We start from the raw sequence: 19,319 nt of genomic DNA on the forward strand, positions 1-19,319 counted from the left end.
ACACCAATAAATACACGTGCTCTCTTTTTTGATTGATTCTTTTTCTTTTCAAGAGTGCGTTGGCACGCGCTCGGCGTGCTTAAATTTTGGGAAACGCTTCCACCCGGCGCGCCGGCCGAATCGTTCGGCCGGTCGCGTGCGGGCCGCGCGCCTTGCTGGCAGATGCTTGCAGCATTTTTTCGTTAAATTTGCTGCAACCGTGTATTTTTTTTCATACAAACGTTTTCCATGTAACTTTTTTCTCGTGTAAATTTGTTACATTTGTCCAGTAAAAAGTTGCATATGCGTTTGGTTGCAACTACAGTTCGTCGAATTTTTCGTTACAATCGATGTTTTTACTTTTGCTACAACCGTGTTAATTTTTGCTACAACCGGCATCATTTTTTGCTGCAACCATTCACTAAAAAAGTTGCATACACGTTCACGTAGATATTTGTTACAACCGGCGTTTGACTTTTGCTACCACGCACCATCAGATTCGTTTTTTGCTCGATCACGTAGATATTTTTTCCTATAATTTTTATTTTCTGTTGCAACCGTTGAAAAAATTGCTGCATCACGATGAATTTTGTAGTATCGAAAGAAAAATGTTACATGAAGATCCAACGATGCGGACGCGCGGGATTGATAGATCGGACGGCCGACGCGTCGGTGCAGATCACTCCCCTTAAATTTTGGGGGTGTTACATACTTACAGCAGTGTCCCAACAATCACGTTTTACAGACGGAACCGAATACTCCGGGTCAGTCTCCGAGGACATATACGGCGTCCTATCTCCTTTCCTTGGGCAAAGAAGGCATCTTCGTGTTGCTGCCTCGCCCTCGGTTTACATGTTTCCTTGCTGCAGCTCCCACTGCACGCCCGCCCGGCTCTTCGCCCCACCTCTTCTTCCCCAACTCGCCTCTCCTTTCCTTTAAAAGCTCCCTCCGGAGCTTCCACTTCACACCACAACACGACTCACCTTCTTCCTTAGCGAAGTTGAACCGATCGACCGATCATATCCATATATCTCCAGTCCAACTCCAAGCTCGATAGTTTCTTCTTCAATCCAAAGGAACTCCCGGGAACAAGAAAGACCCAGGAGAAACGAATCGATAGGGACTTGTCCTAAGCTAAAGAAACCGCCCGAGCGAGCTCCCTATCCACCCATCGCCATGGCCGGTCAGTGCCCGGTCCTCGCCCGCGCACGCCGCCAGTGCCGTCGGTCACCCAGAAACTAACTAAGAGAGCAAGGGAGAGAGAAGAAGCTCTTGCGCCGCCCGATTCTTTCGGGCCGTTTCTTTGGGCTAGCGAGAATGCGGCAGCTCTCGTCGCTGCTGCAGGGCCTGGCCCGATCGATGGCCCTGGGGAAGGAGAGGAAGGAGGAGGGGCAGGGGACGGTGCTGCGGACGTCGGGGACGCTGTGGGGCGAGGGCTCCGAGACCTTCGCCGCCGTCTGGTCTCGCCGTGGCGAGAAGGGCACCAACCAGGACTGCTCCGTCGTCTGGGAGGTGAGTTACATCGATCCATCGCCGCTGCTCTGTTTCGCAATCCAATTGCTACCTGTTGATGCTCTGTCCCACGTGAAGTTTTATGCTCGTTGTAATCATTGGTGCCACATGGTGGTATCTTCTACTCATATTTTGTGGAGCTCGCCGCTCAACACAGAGCTCTTTTGGTGAATCTGTTCAAGAGTTTAACTGGAAACAGTTTAGTATTCTGTTTTATTTTGAGTATTTTTGCAAGCTAGTGGGTATGGTTTTTAGTTATGAAGAAGATATTGTGCATGGTGTCATGGTTCGTTGGCCCTGTCCCATCCCTGCCGTAGGAAACAGTCTTGGACTAGTCGCTGCCTAGCTCTCGTTTCTGACCACAGAATAAATCAAACGGCTTCTGGCCCGTACCTTGTCTTTCTAAAATATGGGGTTCAAACCTCTCCCCGTTGTACAAATTTTCTGTTTTTTCTTAGTTCTTAGTATAAGAGGTGTTTCAGTTCGTCTCGTACTCTTCAGTACAGTCCTTTTTGTTGTTGCGGGGTGTCTTCAATACAACTTAGACCCGGTCTATCTTTGCACCGTATTATGGTGAATTTGTCTTATAATAAAATCTGCTAGAAAAAAGTATACACACCAACAAAGATAAGTTTCTTCGGGAAAATAATTTTGGTTACGTGCTAGAATAAAAATACAGAAAGAAGGATACGTTTCGTACAAAATAGACAGAAACTGATTAATTTATAGATCAGTCTACTCCCTCCGTCCCGGTATATAAGTCATTCGCGTAGTTCTATGTCACCGATTTAAGAAATTAAATATGTATTATATGTCATGAAAAGTATATCACTAGATTTCTATACCGATGTAGTTCTTAAATATATATTTTTTAGCACATATGATACATATTTAGATAGTTAAATTGTCGACCTAGAACTACGCGAATGACTTATAAACCGGGACGGAGGTAGTATTAAATTTGTGATGTTAGCTCTTAATTAAGCAGGCTCACTGATGCACTACTAGTGATACGTGGCTTCTCTAGGCATAGGTTTTGTACCATGTTGTTGGCATGTTGTTCACGAGGTCCTTGGATATGGCGCTTGCTTTTGGCTCTGTATAGGTGTTCCTCTTCTCAATGACAAAAAGGCGTAATAATACGTGTCTTGGTTTGTTGGAGAAGAAAAAGGCGTTCTGATTTCTGGTATATCTGAGTCCAATGTGGCTTTCGGCATTATCCAAGGGTACAGTGTCTACCCTTCACTAACGAAGACAGGTTGCATGGAAACCAAAAAATCTCAACGAAAAGGGTGCTGGTTGGCTCAGTTCGTTACCATCCCTGATGTCAAACATAAATCTTAAAATCTCATTTATTGACAAACAAGTCCTGAAAGATTGACGGCACACGAAGAGTGTAATTTCTGTGTTCAAAAAAAGAAGAAGAGTGTAATTAAAAAAAAAACAATCTGTGTTCCCTCGGCTTTTCCATTGCTGATTTTCTCAATCTGCCAGGGATTCGGATGCCAAGAGGACACCATCTTCTGCGGCATCTTCGACGGCCACGGCCAATGGGGTCACTACGTCTCCAAGGCCGTCCGGGACTCGCTGCCGCCGTCGCTGCTGTGCCGCTGGCAGGAGGCCGTAGCGCTGACGTCGCTCATCGACGGCGAGAAGAAGCTCGGCGACTGCCAGTTCGACCTCTGGAAACAGTCCTACCTGGCCGCCGCCGCTGCTGTCGACGAAGAACTCCGCCGCAGCCGCCGCCTAGACGCGGTCAACAGCGGTTCCACGGCATTGTCAATCGTCAAGAAGGGTGACACGATGGTGATCGCCAACGTCGGCGACTCGCGAGCTGTTCTGGGGACCATGTCGGACGACGGCAGCATCGCGGCCGTTCAGCTAACCATCGACTTCAAGCCCAACCTGCCTCGTAAGTGCGCTGGGACAGACGTGCTCCAGCTTCGTGGTCGTGCTAAGGATGTATTTGATGAGAAAGCCATTGCTCACCCATGGTGAAATCTGAATTTTCAGAGGAGAAGGCGCGCATCGTGCAGTGCAAGGGCCGCGTTTACTGCCACGACGACGAGCCCGGCATGCACCGGGTGTGGCTGCCGGATCGGGAGGCGCCGGGGCTGGCCATGTCGCGTGCGTTCGGCGACTACTGCGTCAAGGATTACGGCGTGATCTCGGCGCCGGAGGTGACGCAGAGGAGGATCAACGCACGGGACCAGTTCGTGATCCTGGCTACCGACGGGGTAAATGGAGCTCCCTCTCGTGTCTCGTCCAGCTCCATGCGTTGTTTATGCCTAGGCAATTGGCACGATTCTGCTATACTACAGCATCATCTGATGATGGAAGACTTTGTCCGGCAGGTTTGGGACGTGATCTCCAACGAAGAGGCGGTGCAGATCGTGGCTGGCACGCCGGACAGGGAGAAGGCGGCGAAGCGGCTGGTCCAGTGCGCCGTCCGTGCGTGGAGGCGCAAGCGGCGGGGCTACGCCGTGGACGACTGCTCGGCGATCTGCCTCTTCTTCCACTCGCCGCCATCCTAGACAGCAGTAGACAGCTTCGTCCCCGCGTTGCCGACGACCGCCCTTGTCTTGGTAGAGTGGGTGTAGGGCAGAGACTTGGAACTAATGCCGGTGGATGACCGAAAGATGAGGACGACAATGCTGCTGCAGTCTGAACTGTGGCCCGAAAAATATCTGACCAAGGCATCTTTTCTTACGTGATTGCCATGCCCATGATGGATCGCCAGGGATATGGGAACGGAATGATAGGTGCGTATGGGCGTGTATGGCGTGCAGGTGCAACACGTTACGGTCGTGCCCACACACTTGGACTGCGCACAGGTGGCAGGTCATCCGAACGCGTGCATGTGGCGCGCACCTGCATGCACGTGTAGTCGTGTAGGAGTACTATTCTCCAACCACGTGTTCATCTCAAAAAAAAAATCTTTCCCATTTCTTAATATAAGTCTTTTTAATGGGTTTATTAGGGAATTACATACGAAATAAAATGAACAAAATGAGTGAATATGCATTTTAAAATATGTCTGCATACATTGGTTTGCAGTTTTTTAATGAAATTTCAAAAAAAAAACTTATATTTATAACGGAGGGAGTCTTAATTTAACGACACATTCAGGAGATACATGGGTGAGGGGAAATCGTCTCTATTCAATGTTCACCGCTCCCTCACTACGAATCTTCGAGCCAACATATTCAGAACATAGATGGAAAGTTTTACATAAAAGATCGAAGGCCATCTTTAAGGGCAGCGATGTGCGCCGGCGGATCGGCACCATGGTTCGACCGGTCCAGCCCAGACCGTCGGATGCAGCCATCCACGTCCGTTGGATCTGTGCGATATCCCACCGAATGCCTTGCAGCAAAAACTTTGCAGCAAATGTTGCAACCTCTCACTCCACACAGGCACGCACAAGGAAAAACAGAGCCTCCTGCCCCCGCGTCGGCCCGTCCCTGATCCGCGGCGACGGCGGCAGGATCCGTCGTGTTTTTACTGCCGGCGGCAGGAGGAGATCGAGGAGGGTTTTTCCCATCTATCACGGGACCTGGGTTTTGCTTCAACCATGTCATACATCCGAAATCAACTGCTTGCTGCCATGGATTTTGGCTCAAGCTCTAGGATGAGCTCCGGTGTAGCTCCGTACTCGCCCCGTCGCCCCTCGTATCAAAAAAACTACGCCGTCTTGAAGCCCGCCGGCATCCTTTGTCGTTGCAGCGCCTAGCAGTAGCCGTCGTTGTCGTGCTGTCGTGTCGCCGATGCAGCTCTCAACGTTGTCGCTCGCCACCATTGGCGAGTCAGATTGAAGCTTTTTCTCTCATCACTTGAAGCTTTTCCTATGTCGGTTGAAGCTTTTTTAGCAGATGGAAGCTTTCCCCCATGCCGATTGAAGGTTTTTCACCTAGGGTTGCAACTTTTTTTGTAAGGGTTGCAGCTTTTTTCATAAGGGTTGCACCTTTTTCATTTTGGCTAGTTGAAGCTTCCCCTCTTGATAGTTGAAGCATTTTGTATATACAGTTGAAGCTATTTTGTTAATGGTTGCAACGCTCGTATCGTGATTCAAACTTTTCTTTCAAAATGGTTGCAATTCTTTTCCGCTTGCACGGTAACGTGGTTGAACCTTTTCTATCTACGATTGAAGCTTTTGTGACAAATGGTTGCAGCTTTTTCTTGTTGGGCAGTGTCGATTGAAGCTTTTCCTATTTACGATTGAAGCTTTTTTCTACAACTGTTGAAGCTGTTTTATGTGACGGTTGCAACAGTTGCGTACGCACGGATCCGTCCATGGCAGGAGACATCCATGGCATCTCCCGTGGATCGGCCCCAGCGTCGGCGATGGCCGATTTCATCCAGTAATGGTGGTTGCAGCAGTGCCCCCTTCCCCTCGCATATATACCTCATCACTGGTTTCGTCGCTGTTGGTCGGAGGCATCCAGAGCTCGGCCCTCGTCGCGCGCGGCCTTGGAAGGGCGCGTCTCGAGGCGACGGGTACATCCATGGCGACGATGGGACGAACGGCGGTGCGCGAACTCGTTGGGTGGTGGCCGATGCATCACAGAGGGCGCGTGGGGCGTGCCGCAGTGCCTACGCGGGAATGGACACGAGGGAAGAAGATAAGGCGGGGGAAAAGAAAGGAAAAAAAGAAAAAGGATTTGACGTCGCTGATGGATCCGGCGGAAACGTTTCGGCCGGCGCCTCGGCTGGAAACGTTTACCCATCTTTAACGGTAGTCTGTAAAAATAGTTCGCATCCGTTCACGCAAGGGGGAACAGTCCGCGAACGCAGGATGACAACATCCAACCATAGTTGCATATATTTTGACAACAACTCAAACAACAGAACAAAAGTTGTGTAAACACAAACGGATTTCATGCAAACACGGTAGATTTCATTACATTTCGAATATAATTTAACTAAAAAAGTAGGACTATGTGCAGGTACAGTCACGCGGAGCTTCCCTCCCACGACCCAGATACGCTACACTAGTTTACGGCTGACCATGACGAATCTCTTTGTCTTTCATATGTCCAACAGCCCGTTCATCGGACTACCGAAAGCCCCGGATGCTTCAGCGCAAAGGACGCCTCGCTTTTCCACCGCTCATCAAAGCGGAACCCCTGACTAATGCTTCAGCGGGAGGGGAAGCGGGCACCTCCGCTTCCATGTAGCACATATGAGGTCGATGAAGGTCCTCACAAGAGAATACCCGGACAAGACACGTCGGCTTCGCCTCGATGGTGACCTTCATGGGACCCAAGCGGCGATGGCCTCCCATCTTCCGCTTCTAGTTGATGATGGCGGCGGGCACTGGCCACCGACTCGTCGCTCTCCGTGAAGTCGGCTTCTTTCTTTGCCTGCATAACGCGGCTACGCACGCGTCGACAACGGATGACGTGATCGCAGGCACGAGAGGCGCGATCGTCGTTGTGCCCCCCCCCCCCCCATCGTGCTGGCCTGGAGCAACTCGCCACTTCTCATTGAAATGACGTGGAGCGGGGAGTTGTTGAACCACGTGCTGGCATGGGAAATTAAAATATACATTACTACCTAATACCTACACTACATACTGCGCTTACAAGAGGAATAATGAACACCAAAATGAGATAGGGAAAAAATATCCTTACATGTTTTGCATTATATTTTCAAAAATCCAGTCTTTCCATGGTTCCTTTTTTTATTTCTTATTTTTCAATCTCATACGGGGGTTTGGATTTTTCTTTGAAAGGAAGCTCACCTCCGGCCTCTACATTAGAGAGATGCATACGACCCCTTTATTAAAAGTAGGAATAAATAGTTTGTAATCCATTACAAGCCTACGAAGAAGCTCCGACATAAATTAAAATAATAAAATGCCACAACCGGCGTAAAATAGGACTAGAATCCTATCCGCATATTCTACTATTGAACTGACATCCAAATCGGTTATAGATATCCTCACCTGTCATCTCTTATCGGGTAGATCCAGTAACCAAAAGCTCTCTGTTCTCCACAGAAGTGAGTAACGATCATGTACGGATCAAAGTAGTTGCCCTGTACAAAACCTGCAGAAAATTGGTATGATTTTGCATGTTAAAGATCATGTCATTTATGCTATTCCATATAGCCCAAAGTAACACACATACTCCTACGCGAATATGTCTTGCCATAAAAATGTCTACCCTATTTAACCACGTCCCAAACAATGTGTGAATGCTATTTGAAGGTGTGATATTAAAGGCTATATGAATATATCTCCAAAGAATTTTTTTCGAAAGGGCAGTCGAGAAAGAGGTGTTTAGCAGTCTCATGTTGATCACGGAAGCTACATATTGTGTTTCCCGCCCAATTATGCTTTGTCAAATTATTCTTAGTAAGAATCACTTCCTTGTGAACGAACCACATGAAAATTTTGATTCTTAAAGGAACTTTGATCTTTCAAATATGAATCGATTTGGGAATTAATCCAGAGTCAATGAGGTCCAAGTACATCAATTTCATCGAAAAGATGTCATTGTTAGATAGTTTCCAATGAAGTCTATCAAACTCATCTGATAGATTAACCTCCATCAGCCTCCTGACTAGATCAAGCCAAGCCAGCCATCAATCTCCAAACAGACTCCTTCTGAACTGTATGTTCAGAGGAACAAACTATAAGACGGTAGCATCATAAGCCTCCTTACGCTGCACAATATTATATAGAGTCGGATATTGCGTGGCTCGCTACGTCTCCCCAGCCATGTGTCTTTCAAAAACCATGTAGACTCACCATTTCCAACGATAAACTTAGACCTATGGAAGAAAGTTGCTTTCGTTCTCATTAGTCCTTTCTAAAAGAGAAATCGTTGGGTTTCAAAATGACCTGAGCCAAGGTTTTAGTGTGCAAGTACTTATTTTTTTAAATTTGTATCCACATGCCTTCAGACTTCACAGACAGTCTATACGACCATTTGCTAAGTAGACATTTGTTCTTGACCTCTAAATTCTTAATTCCAAGACCTCCTTGCTCTTTGGGTCTACGGATAATATCCTAACAAAAAAGTCTATATTTTTTTTTGATCTCATCATTCTGTCAAAAGAAAACATGATCTATAGAAGTTCAACCATTTTCGTACCCCCCAACAGGTATCTCAAAAAGGATGCCAGGATGACACCATCTTCGACGTCCACGGCCAGTGGGGCCACTACATCTCCAAGGCCGTCCGGGACTCGCTGCCGCCGTCGCTGCTGCCGTCCGGGACTCGCTGCCGTCATCGACGGCGAAAAAAAGCTCGGCGACTACCAATTGGACCTATGGAAGCAGTCCTACTTGGCCGCCGCGGCTGCGGTCGACGAAGAGCTCCGCCGCAGCCGCCGTCTCGACGCGGTCAACAGTGGCTCCACAGCTCTGTCCATCATCAAGAAGGGTGACACGATGGTGATCGCGAACGTCGGCGACTCGCGGGCCGTCCTGGGGACCACGTCGGACGACGGCAGCATCGCCGCCGTCCAGCTCAACGTCGACTTCAAGCCAAACTTGCCTCGTAAGTACTCAGCGACATACGTACTGCACATCTCCAGAATTCTAAGCCATTCCTCGCCCACGGTCAAATCTGATTTTGCAGAGGAGAAGGCACGGATCATGCAGTGCAAGGGCCGCGTGTACCGCGACGACGACGAGCCCGGCGTGCACCGGGTGTGGCTGCCGGAGCGGGAGACGCCGGGGCTGGCCATGTCGCGCGCGTTCGGCGACTACTGCGTCAAGGACCACGGCGTCATCTCGGCGCCGGAGGTGACGCAGAGGAGGGTCACCGCCCGGGACCAGTTCGTCGTCCTGGCCACCGACGGGTAAGCGGCCAGCCCTTGCTCCCTCTTTCTCTTGTCCAGTTCGGTATTTATGCCTTGGCAACTGGCACTATTCTACTGCATCATCTGATGGGCGTCGAAAAATGGCGGCAGGTTTGGGACGTGATCCCCAACGAAGAGGCGGTGCAGATCGCGGCTGGCACGCCGGACAGGGAGAAAGCAGCCAAGCGGCTGGTCCAGTGCGGTGCGCCGTCCGTGCCTGGAGGCGCAAGCGGCGCTGCTACGCCGTCGACGGCTGCTTCTTCTTCCACTCGCCGCCTTCCTAGACATACAGGTGCATTGCCGTGAAGACCAAGGCAGAGTAAGACGTCCGCCCTGTGCTTGGTAGAGTGAGTGCAGACGTCGCGGTCAGAGACCAAAATGGCAGATCACAGCAAATCAGAACGTGCGGCAGTTCGGCTGGTGATCGGGACGGTGGGCGAACTGCTGCCGGTGGATGAACGAAAAATCTCCGGTTTCCACACCGTCCTGGCCAAAATGTATGGGAATGAAATGAACAGCAGCCAACTGCCCGGGGGGGTGCATTTCGTCCTCATGTTATGATGGGAAATAGTCACAATTATTGCCTTAGCAGTGTACATCAATCAAAACAGGATCACAGATCACAGCGTTTGGCGCCAATAATTTGCGCGGAAAACAATCGCAATCTTAGATATTCTGCACTGCAGCATCATGCATTATTTGGCGCAACCCCGTTCATATCTGACTGCCGATTTCGTAGGCAGCAGTCACACAAGTGAGAATTTCAATTTGTGATGGCCGTGGCCCTGAGAGTCGTCGTCGAGTTAGCCGCCATAGCGGCTTTTTAGCATCTCCGGTGGCTCCTCTTCCATGATGCCAGCTCCGGTCGTGGCCAAGTATTCCCTTATCGTGGTTCTCCGGTCACCCAGATAGGTGTGGTCCAAGAAGTTGCTATATGCTGCTTCTCCCAGATTCTTGGCGGCAAGAACACTGCAAGAAAACCAGAACCGTGAGAGGTGAGAGGTGAGAGGTGCTTGAAATACCACAAGAATTCGACTCTACACCCCTAATGATAGATGATGATAGTGACAGTTCGATGGAAAACGTGTTGATACAAGAACTAGAATGTTAATGAGGAAAGACTTATTTAGTTATTTTTGCTTCATGACGCAACTTGCTTGCAGATGACACGAAGCAATCATATCATCTTGCTTGAGGAATGCCCCTTGCTTTGAGATGTCACCGATGATGCTCTGTCCAGTGATATAAATATACCCTATAATCATTGGTGCCTCGGTGGAGTTCAAAGGCGTGCAGTGGTTTTAATTTGCAGAAGATACCTTTGCTGATGTTTAAAACGGGTTTATTGAAGAACAGAGAAAAGAAGCAGCTGTGTGGGTATAAGATGACTGAAGAGTAACAAATACTTACCAGTGCCTGAGATATAGACGACAGGGCAAAATATCATCCCTCCATATTTTATCAATGTTGTATCGTCCATAGTGCTGATTATATATCTCTTTGCTTCCTGCAGAAAGCATTGGTCAACGTTTCTGTGTCTTGTGGAATTAGGAATGAGATTTCAATTCTGGGCTATCTTGTGCAATTATTTAAGAGTAGATAGCTTGTAGCTGCATAAGAAGGCATTACTTTGCCGTCAAAGGGTAAAAGAAATACCATGCTCAAAGCTTTGCTCATCGTCATAAAGTTTCACTATTTGAACAAACTATGTTAATTGTACTCATGCTTTTACCATCCCATGATTCCATAGAATCCTTATTTCTTTTCAGTGCAACTTGATATTGCAATTAGCAATATATGTGCCATCCAATCCAATTTTAAAATAGATTAATCCTATATAGCAAACCATTACTATGCCTGGTAAACAATTATTAATATCCCATTGTATTTATACAGAGGTGCTACCATGCGATTTGTGTAATTTTACACTAGCAATATAAACTTACAATGGTAGAGGAAGATAAATATGCTATAAGACCTCAAGGAATAACAAAGTACAAAGTCATCTGTTGTTCTAAACTAACACAACCATTCAACAATTCTTTTTAGATTCTTTTAGCAAATACTCCCTCCGTCCCTTAATATAAGATGTTTTTGCAGTTTAATTTGAACTGGAAAAAAAATCTTATATTAAGGGATAGAGGTAGTAGCTTCAAAAGAAAATAGGATGCTAGACACAAAACCGTGAAGAGAAGTCTAAGTCCCCACTGTAATGTATCAGATGAATTTAAAAGGGATGCCAAGTCATGAACAAATAGTCTTTCTATCAAAACAAGGAAAAAAGTACGTCCTAGGATATCTCATCAACATTCAAATAGATAAGGGATATGCTTATAACCCAATAACATTACAAAGTCAGTAATCAGTAAAATGGAATGCATAACCGAAAGAAATTTTGAGTGTCATGTAGATTCAACCTTTGCATCTCACTCGGAAATACTCTTCATCACTATAGCGTGCACAGACAACCTGAACCAATAAATTCCAGCAAAGCATTGCAGGAAGCAGCAGGAAAGATCAAACAAAAAATTAAGCTAGAAATTCAGTCCCAAAATACAGGTCCTTACAGCTTGATTTGGAAAAGGCACTCCGTCCAGCCCTTCAGGGACCACCTGACAACACATATATACATAAACAAAAGAATTAACCTAAATTAAAATCCAGGAATGGACAATCTAAACTCCACCAAAGGCCAGGCTTGAGATGACGAAGCTGAAAACCTAACAAAATTAGTTAGCATGCAGTGAATTAACAGCTCACCCACCGCAAGAAATCTGAACTCGAGCTCCCTCTCAATGAATGCTGGCACCTGCGAATAATACCAATTCAGTTCTACACTAAGAGCTCAAAACAACTCCACTGGATTGTACATGAACAAAAAGCTGCAGACTATCATGGAATTCAGCACAGTACCTCCTCCTCCTTGATTTCAAACACAGTGACAACTATCATTTCGCCCTCGCAGTGCTCCACGCTTAAGCTTGAGAACTCCTACAAGCCAGCCCAATACTCCAATGAAAAAAAAAAATGGAAACCCAAATGAAAATGCAAGTTCCTGGCAGAAGTACACACTAAACTCTACATCCTCAAACATACAAATCTAAAATCAATCATTTCAATCTCTCAATAAAACACCACACTTTCCTTTCTTTTGTTACCATAGACAGCAAAGACGAGTATCCATGCTTCAGAAAATCTGCTTAAGTGACAAAAATCCTCTTCTGTTTGTGATAGGGTAATACTCCATAATTATCATATACATCCTAAACACATTTCCATGCCTCAGTTTTGTTCAGTGCAACATGGTTTCCTCCTTTTTGGACCCCACAAAACAGAAAAGAAGCTTGCGCCCAAAAATATAAGAGAGAAGCATTAAGCAACAGCTCAACACAACACAAACTTTTCATGCATTACTCAATATAAAAGAAAGGAAATCGAATATAAAATGAGTTCCAAGTGTTACTCAGTATAAAATTAAGCAATAGAATATAAAAGGATTCAAAGCTTGTAAGAGGAAAAAAGATACAGTCAACTCCAACATTGCATCTATCTCATATCACTGGCAACTATTGGCTGCCCTAACTCCGTAATGAAAACTTCTCTTCTTCCCATTGTGCCTTTCAGCATACCCAAAGTTGACAGCCAGGCATAACCATGAAAGGCGTGAAATAAGTAAGTGTCCTATAAGAACATCAGAAAAATGAACACCACGAAGAAGCTCAATTGCTTATCACCCTGAATATTTGGTCATTCAGATATTCCAAATATTGCAACATTCAGGCAGAATGGCATATTACAGCTCCGAGCTACCGAATCATGTCCGGATGTCTCTATGGAAAATTGAAAATACTACACACCCTGTAGAGTGACACTACCACACTACAGACTGAACTACCGTTTGGGATCGGAGTGTGAAATGCAACCAAACGAACTATGCATACTGCATACACAAAGATGAAGCACATGTACTGACAAGAGCATCATAAAGATATGCTCACCTTAGTGGCCTCAATGGCGATGCCGCGCTCGAAGAATATTGGGGCGGCGTGGGCGAAGACGCGCCGGAACCCGCGCAGCGCCGCCACACGGAACCCCTCCAGCTCCGGGAACGTGCTCCTCGCGCTCCGCTCTGGCATTAGGGACCTCGAAACTTAGGCCTATGGACTATGGTGTGGGCTCGGAGTTTATTACTGACGAGGGGCGCGGTGGCACTCACCGGAGAGAAGGGAGCCGAAGCCGATGACGGAGATGTGGCCGTCGGGAGATGCGATGGCCGCGAAATCGTCGGCAGAGGCCAGCTCGCTGAAGGATTCGGCGCCGCTGCTGGTGGCCAGGGCGGCCGCGGTAAGAGGAGGCATGAGGCGGCCGCTGCGGCGGATGGACGGCAGAGAGTTTTCCGGTGACCGCCGGAGGTGGAGGGTGGGTCGTCGGTGGAGGGTGGGGCGGTCTGCCGCGTTGGATTTTGATCGGACAGCCGCAGATGGCCTGGGGTGGAGCGTTCCGGCGGAGGCGATGCCGCGCATTATTGGGGAAGAACAGGCAGTCGCGTTAGCATCTCAAGCAGCCGCGTGCGATATAAGCATCACTTTGGAAAAATTATACTCCCCCGTTTGTCTTAGGTTTGTCTAGAAATGAAAAAAGTCCATTTTAAACTCTGAATTTGTAAAGGTTCGACAAAATGAACCTCCAACTCAAAATCCCTGTCGGTTGCACCATAAACTATGCAATCCCAGTTTTAAAAAAACCTCGGTTCGTTTGACAAATCGTGATTGTTTATTTGACCGAAATTAGGCTGCGCTACGAGGGGCACGCACGAAAATGACTGGGTCAGTCCAGTCAAGCCCATCTTGCTCTCGGACTACACAATATTTTAAAATGTCATGTACTATTTTTATAATATTTAAATATATTTGAAATGTCACGTATTATTTTTATAATTTTTAAATATATTTTAAAATGGCACGTACTATTTTTATAATATTTAAATATACTTTGAAATGCCACGTACTATTTTTACAATATTTAAATATATTTTAAAATTCCACGTAGTATTTTTATAATGTTTAAATATATTTTGTTATGGCACGTACTATTTTTTTAATATTTATATATTTTAAAATTCCATGTATTATTTTTATAATATTTAATTATATTTTGTAATGCCATGTACTATTTTTATAATATTTATATATTTTTTTAAATACCACATACTATTTTTATAATATTTATATATTTTTTGTAATGCCATGTACTATTTTTCTAATATTTAAATATATTTTGTAATGCCACGTACTATTTTTATAATATTTAAGTCTAGCATTATTGTCATGTATGTTTTTTTTTCTTTTTTTACTCTTTTTGAATATTAATTTTCATTCTATTTTTTATATTTTTTTATATTTTTTGAAAAATGGCAGCCTTTTTTTATTAACTTTTTCGCTTTTATAAACTTTTTGTGTTCACTTTTTTTTTAGATCATGCTCCAGCCTTTTTAGCAGTCTAACCAAAAAAATAAAATGGGCCGACACAACGCGCTCCCTGCCCCATCAGCCAGCCAAATCCCGGTTGACATTTCTCACGTGAGTATTTTTGTGTCTTAGGGTTTGATTTAGACCGGGATCATATAGTTCAGGGTGCAAACGACAGGGATTTGGACTTGAGGGTTTGATTCGCCGAGCCTCTATGAATTCAGGGTTTAAAATGGATTTTTTCCTCTAGAAATTGATGTATTTAAATACTAAAACGTGACTAGATACATTTATATGTACATAAATCTAAGACAAGAGTTTTAGGACCGGGGAAGTATTTTTTTTACGTGCGCAGCCGCTTCGGACATTTCATCGAAGACGCAAAAATCATGTGTGCGGCATAAGTGGTTCAGCGTGCGGAGCGAAACGGCATCGCGCATCGTTTATTTCGTGCGTCCGCTCCCGTGCACTGCACACTCGAGCACCCGCGCCGCACCCTCTTCGATCGCGCCGCTTTTGCCCCGCCCGCGCCGACATCACGCTCACCCCTCCATACACCCGCGATCCTGCCACTGTCGTCGCCGGCGCAAACCCTAGCGCGGGGAGCTTTTATGTCATTGAACTTGGTTGGATGATGATGTGATGTGGCATGTTTTCAAACTTTTATGTCATGATGAACTTGGTTGAGTGATTTTAAATTATGCTATGTCTTGTGTTTGATGTTTGAAATATCATCATATTATCAAAATGAACATATTGCAAGCGTCGGCTGCTCGCGCGCGCGTTATTTTTTGCGCCGGCCACTCCAGACAGTGCTCTCGAGCGCGCTCAAAGTCGTTATTTCTGCGTGTCAAACTGTTTTTAGCACGGGGGCGGTTGCGTGGCTGTTGGAGATGCTTAGAGCATTACACCCGAACTCCTTCAAACCATCCTCAAACGCGCGCAGGCCGCCCATTAACTGACTAGTGACAAAAAAACAATTCATACGGCCTTGTTGGGCCTCAAACGTCCGGACTGACCGACACCTCACAGATCCAGCCGGAATATGGGGAGGATATGGCGAGTCCGGGCACGTCCGCCACGTCACACCCGACAGGCCGCCCCCACCACAAATTGCCCCCAAATTCTCCAAACCCTTCCTTCTCCTCTTGTTGTCATCCATCATTTTTTGTGCATGACCCCTTGCCGTTTAGCACCCTTTCTCTCCATCCTCACCACATGTCCCGATCCGCCGTCGGGATGTCTTCCAGCCCATCCTTGACCGCCGCAACGGAGATGCAGTCTCCCTCGTCCATTCACATCCCTTCCTACGTTTCGTCTTGCAAGCCGGAGAACGTCGTTCGTAAGATGTGTCGTCGCCGACAGCGACAGAGGGAGGCAGAGTTGGTGGCGCCGGTCGATGGGGGCATCGTCACGTCGGGTTCCCTGCACCCCATCCATCGAAGTGCCAACACAGATTGTGTCGGCCGGCACCATTGGGATCGAGGAGACGGACGACTAGGCCATTCCAGAGAGCTTTTCGACCACGCAGAAGTCGTTAGTAGCCGAATGTGAGTCGTTGCAGATCGTTCGGGAGCGGACGAGCACGAGCAGCGGCGGGGTTGCACTCCACATGTTCAACAAAATGACTGAATAAGATCGGGTACGTTTGCTCATGTTCTATGAAATGTTCAATGTTTTGCATAGATTACTAGTTCGCACATGATGAATTCTTGCAAACCATGAAGCATGATTAATGACAATGATGATCCGACTGAAATGGAATATGACATGGAGGAGACCACCGCATTTGTAGTTGGGGCAACAGTCGATCCCACTCCGAGCAAGAAGAAGAAGAAGAAAGGAAAGACGGCTAATGCAAGAAGTCAGGCTTTCACAAGATTTGAGGACATCTTGTTGGTCAAATATTGGTTGGAGACAACATTGGATCCAATAAGCAGCACCGAGCAAAAGGAGGCACGTATTGGGAGAAGGTTTGGAAGGACTATCATGAACGAAAGGAGTATGTGGAGCCGCATCCTACCGTGAGCACCCGCAATGTGGCATCTCTCCAACATTGATGGGGGATCATTCAAGGAGAAGTTAACAAGTACTTCGGTTACTACTCACAAGTGACAAAATGGTCACAAAGTGGGATGGGAGTGGTAACTCATGTAAGCTCGATTGCCTAATCTTATTGTCATTTCAATATGTTTATGTGTGTACATTCTTGTGCTCATGCGTATGTTGTGTGCTAGACAGCGTTGGCGTCCACTTTGTACCACGAGGTCGAGAAGAAGCCATTTGCTTTTAGCCATTGTTGGCTCTTCTTGAATGGAAAACAAAAGTGGCAACAAGTTGTGGCCGGTCTCAAGGTCGGCAAGAAGAGGAATGATAGCTCAAGCTCTCACCAATCCATTGGATTGGATGTTGAGGACGACGATGTTATCGTCACCAATGGAAAAGCTACCATGCCAAAGAATAACTGGCAAGTCATGGGAAACAAGTCGGAGAAGTCAAGGATCTCTCGTGACGCCGAAGTTACAAAAATGTCGTCCACATGGATGGACATTTTTTCAACAAGGGAGAACAAGAAAGAGGAGAGATACAAGATCATGTTGGATGCGCAAAAGGAGAGGATGGAGTGGGACTAGGTGAGGGCGGAGAGGAAGCTAGAAATTGAGAGGGAAAAGATCAAGTTGGAAAAGCAAGAGGCGGCGATCAAATGGGAACTCGAGAAGGCCAAGACATTTGGGGAGATTGAGATGGAGAAGGAGAGGTTGCAACTCGCGCCGGACGCGGAGGATGCGAAAATCATGTTGGCGGATGAAACCTTCTTGGATGAGCATGCCAAGAAATGGCTTGCGGAGAAGAAGAAGGAGATCAACGATCGTAGGGAGGGTGCAACATCGGAGCAGGCGGCAAGGAGGCAGGAGGAGGAGGCAGCCTGGATGCAGGCGGAGATGGATGTCCGGATCTAGGCGGAGTAGGACAAGCTGGACGAGCAGGACACATGGACGAACTCGTTCGTGCAGTGATCCGACAAGCAACACTTGTCAGTCGGACATTGATTTCATTTTGGCATGTCCGGTTTGTTGAACTATGATTTTCATTTGCTTTTGTTTTGAACTGTTGAATTCGGACAATTTGTATCAGATGATTGTCGTGCATGGATTGCATGGATTTGGGAATCCGAATATAAGATATGTGGATGCACGGAAGGGCCGTCCGGATGCGTCCTCGGGCATGCCCGGGTGCATCCGCTGACGTGTAAGGGGGCGAATTTGCCCAGACCAGTTGTAGATGCTGTTACGGTCACCATGCCAGCCTTTTGGTTTTCCAACACTAGTAATCACAATTGAATTCAAATTGAATTTGAAAGTGTGTTATATCGAAGGGGGGTGAATAAGCGATTTTACAAATTCATCACTAAGGAATTTGTACTTGAGGAATTTGCTAAGCGACGAACTACTTGCAACGAAGTAAGTACTCATGTGTAAGCATGACATGGAAGTAGCATAGTCGTCAGGACGAAATGAAACATACACAGAGCACAAGTAGTGTGTAAACAGGATAAGCAGGTGAAGAACAAGGTGACTGAACAATTTGAGATGAGGAAATTGAGAAAGTCTTCAGTCAAAGTCTTCAAACAGTAATGATCAATTTCATCAACAAGTACTTGAGGAAATAGAACCAGGAGCTCGTTGAAGACAATGGTTTGATGACCCAATTCCAACTGTTGTGACAGTCGTACGTCTGGTTTGGAGCGGCTTGGTATTTAAATCAAAGGACACATAAACCAAGGACAAACAGTCCTTACCATATTCTCCTTGAGATAAGGTCCCACTGACCTCACCCAACACTCGTGATAAGTCTTCAAGGCAGACTTCCAAACCCTCACAAACTTGATCACCCGGCAATCCACAAATTCCTCTTGGATGCTCTAGACCATGACACCTAACCGTGTGGAATATACACAACCTTTAAAGGTAACAAGCATCGGTTCCACACAGGAACAATCTCTTCAGTGATGCTCAATCACTTTGGATTTTTGGTTTTTGGTTTTAGGTTTTGGGTTTTTCCTCGTTGATGATTTTCTCTCAAAGTCCTCGAAGGATGGGTTGCTCTCAAATGACATTTGTCAAGTTCTCTCTCGGAGCAACCAATCAACTAGTGGTTATGGGGGCGGCTATTTATAGCCAGGGTGCAACCCGACATGCTAAGACATAAATGCCCCCAATGATATGACCCTTATGTGGATAAGATTTTGGGGACAACTGGTGCAAAGCACAACTATGGTCGAAACTTTGAACTATGAAATTCCTTAGATCTATCATGTTCCTCACTCGTAGGCAACTCGCACTGGTGAAATCCTAACTCCTTAGTTAGACCAATTTCCTTAGAGACGAGAAGAACATCGTCTCTGGCACTAAAGAATTTGATTGAACTATAAGAGATTTCGAAAGGCTTCACTCGAAGGATTGGTTATGTGTAGGCTTTGAGATGAGCATCACTTAGAAATTTTTCTTAGTATTACCTCGACCCCCTTTAAAGGTACGGTGTTCCTAT

The 19,319-nt window shown here is 46.4% G+C and overlaps 2 protein-coding genes and 1 pseudogene across 4 annotated transcripts; 2 read left to right on the plus strand and 1 right to left on the minus strand.

Annotated features, from left to right (window-relative positions):
* The first annotated feature begins 779 nt into the window (after positions 1-779).
* LOC123440724 (probable protein phosphatase 2C 48) lies at positions 780-4,200 on the plus strand. Of its 2 annotated transcripts, XM_045117281.1 has the most exons (4): positions 782-1,491; positions 2,986-3,403; positions 3,505-3,728; positions 3,846-4,200. In XM_045117281.1, exons 1-4 carry the CDS (start codon positions 1,297-1,299, stop codon positions 4,023-4,025), a joined length of 1,017 nt encoding a protein of 338 aa, XP_044973216.1. In that variant the 5' UTR covers positions 782-1,296; the 3' UTR covers positions 4,026-4,200. The 2 variants fall into 2 exon arrangements, with proteins under 2 accessions (XP_044973209.1, XP_044973216.1); XM_045117274.1 differs by having other exon boundaries at positions 780-1,491; positions 3,505-4,200.
* A 1,600-nt stretch (positions 4,201-5,800) lies between these two features.
* On the plus strand, positions 5,801-9,773 carry LOC123399698 (annotated as a pseudogene).
* Positions 9,774-9,861: 88 nt separating this feature from the next.
* Positions 9,862-13,868, minus strand: LOC123440740. Of its 2 annotated transcripts, XR_006630356.1 has the most exons (9): positions 13,520-13,868; positions 13,302-13,432; positions 12,217-12,294; positions 12,068-12,112; positions 11,871-11,915; positions 11,721-11,772; positions 10,714-10,810; positions 10,457-10,535; positions 10,182-10,272 (listed from the first exon to the last, which is right to left on the minus strand). XR_006630356.1 is itself a non-coding variant. In XM_045117292.1 (8 exons), exons 1-8 carry the CDS (start codon positions 13,824-13,826, stop codon positions 10,107-10,109), a joined length of 921 nt encoding a protein of 306 aa, XP_044973227.1. In that variant the 5' UTR covers positions 13,827-13,858; the 3' UTR covers positions 9,862-10,106. The 2 variants fall into 2 exon arrangements, 1 of the variants encoding a protein (XP_044973227.1); XM_045117292.1 differs by lacking the exon at positions 10,457-10,535 and having other exon boundaries at positions 9,862-10,272; positions 13,520-13,858.
* Positions 13,869-19,319: the final 5,451 nt, after the last annotated feature.

This window comes from Hordeum vulgare, chromosome 1H (genome assembly GCF_904849725.1).
Source record: "Hordeum vulgare subsp. vulgare chromosome 1H, MorexV3_pseudomolecules_assembly, whole genome shotgun sequence".
Classification (NCBI taxonomy): Eukaryota; Viridiplantae; Streptophyta; class Magnoliopsida; order Poales; family Poaceae; genus Hordeum; species Hordeum vulgare.

Bases quoted from the DNA above. Each gene is read 5' to 3' on its own strand.
- LOC123440740 (XM_045117292.1), bottom strand. From the start codon at position 13,826: ATGCGCGGCATCGCCTCCGCCGGAACGCTCCACCCCAGGCCATCTGCG. The intron at 11,916-12,067 runs GTGGGTGAGCTG...ATGTGTTGTCAG, and splicing joins TCGAGTTCAGATTTCTTGCG to GTGGTCCCTGAAGGGCTGGA. The intron at 11,773-11,870 runs GTAAGGACCTGT...TTATTGGTTCAG, and splicing joins TGCCTTTTCCAAATCAAGCT to GTTGTCTGTGCACGCTATAG.
- LOC123440724 (XM_045117274.1), top strand. From the start codon at position 1,297: ATGCGGCAGCTCTCGTCGCTGCTGCAGGGCCTGGCCCGATCGATGGCC. The intron at 1,492-2,985 runs GTGAGTTACATC...TCAATCTGCCAG, and splicing joins ACTGCTCCGTCGTCTGGGAG to GGATTCGGATGCCAAGAGGA. The intron at 3,404-3,504 runs GTAAGTGCGCTG...CTGAATTTTCAG, and splicing joins CTTCAAGCCCAACCTGCCTC to AGGAGAAGGCGCGCATCGTG.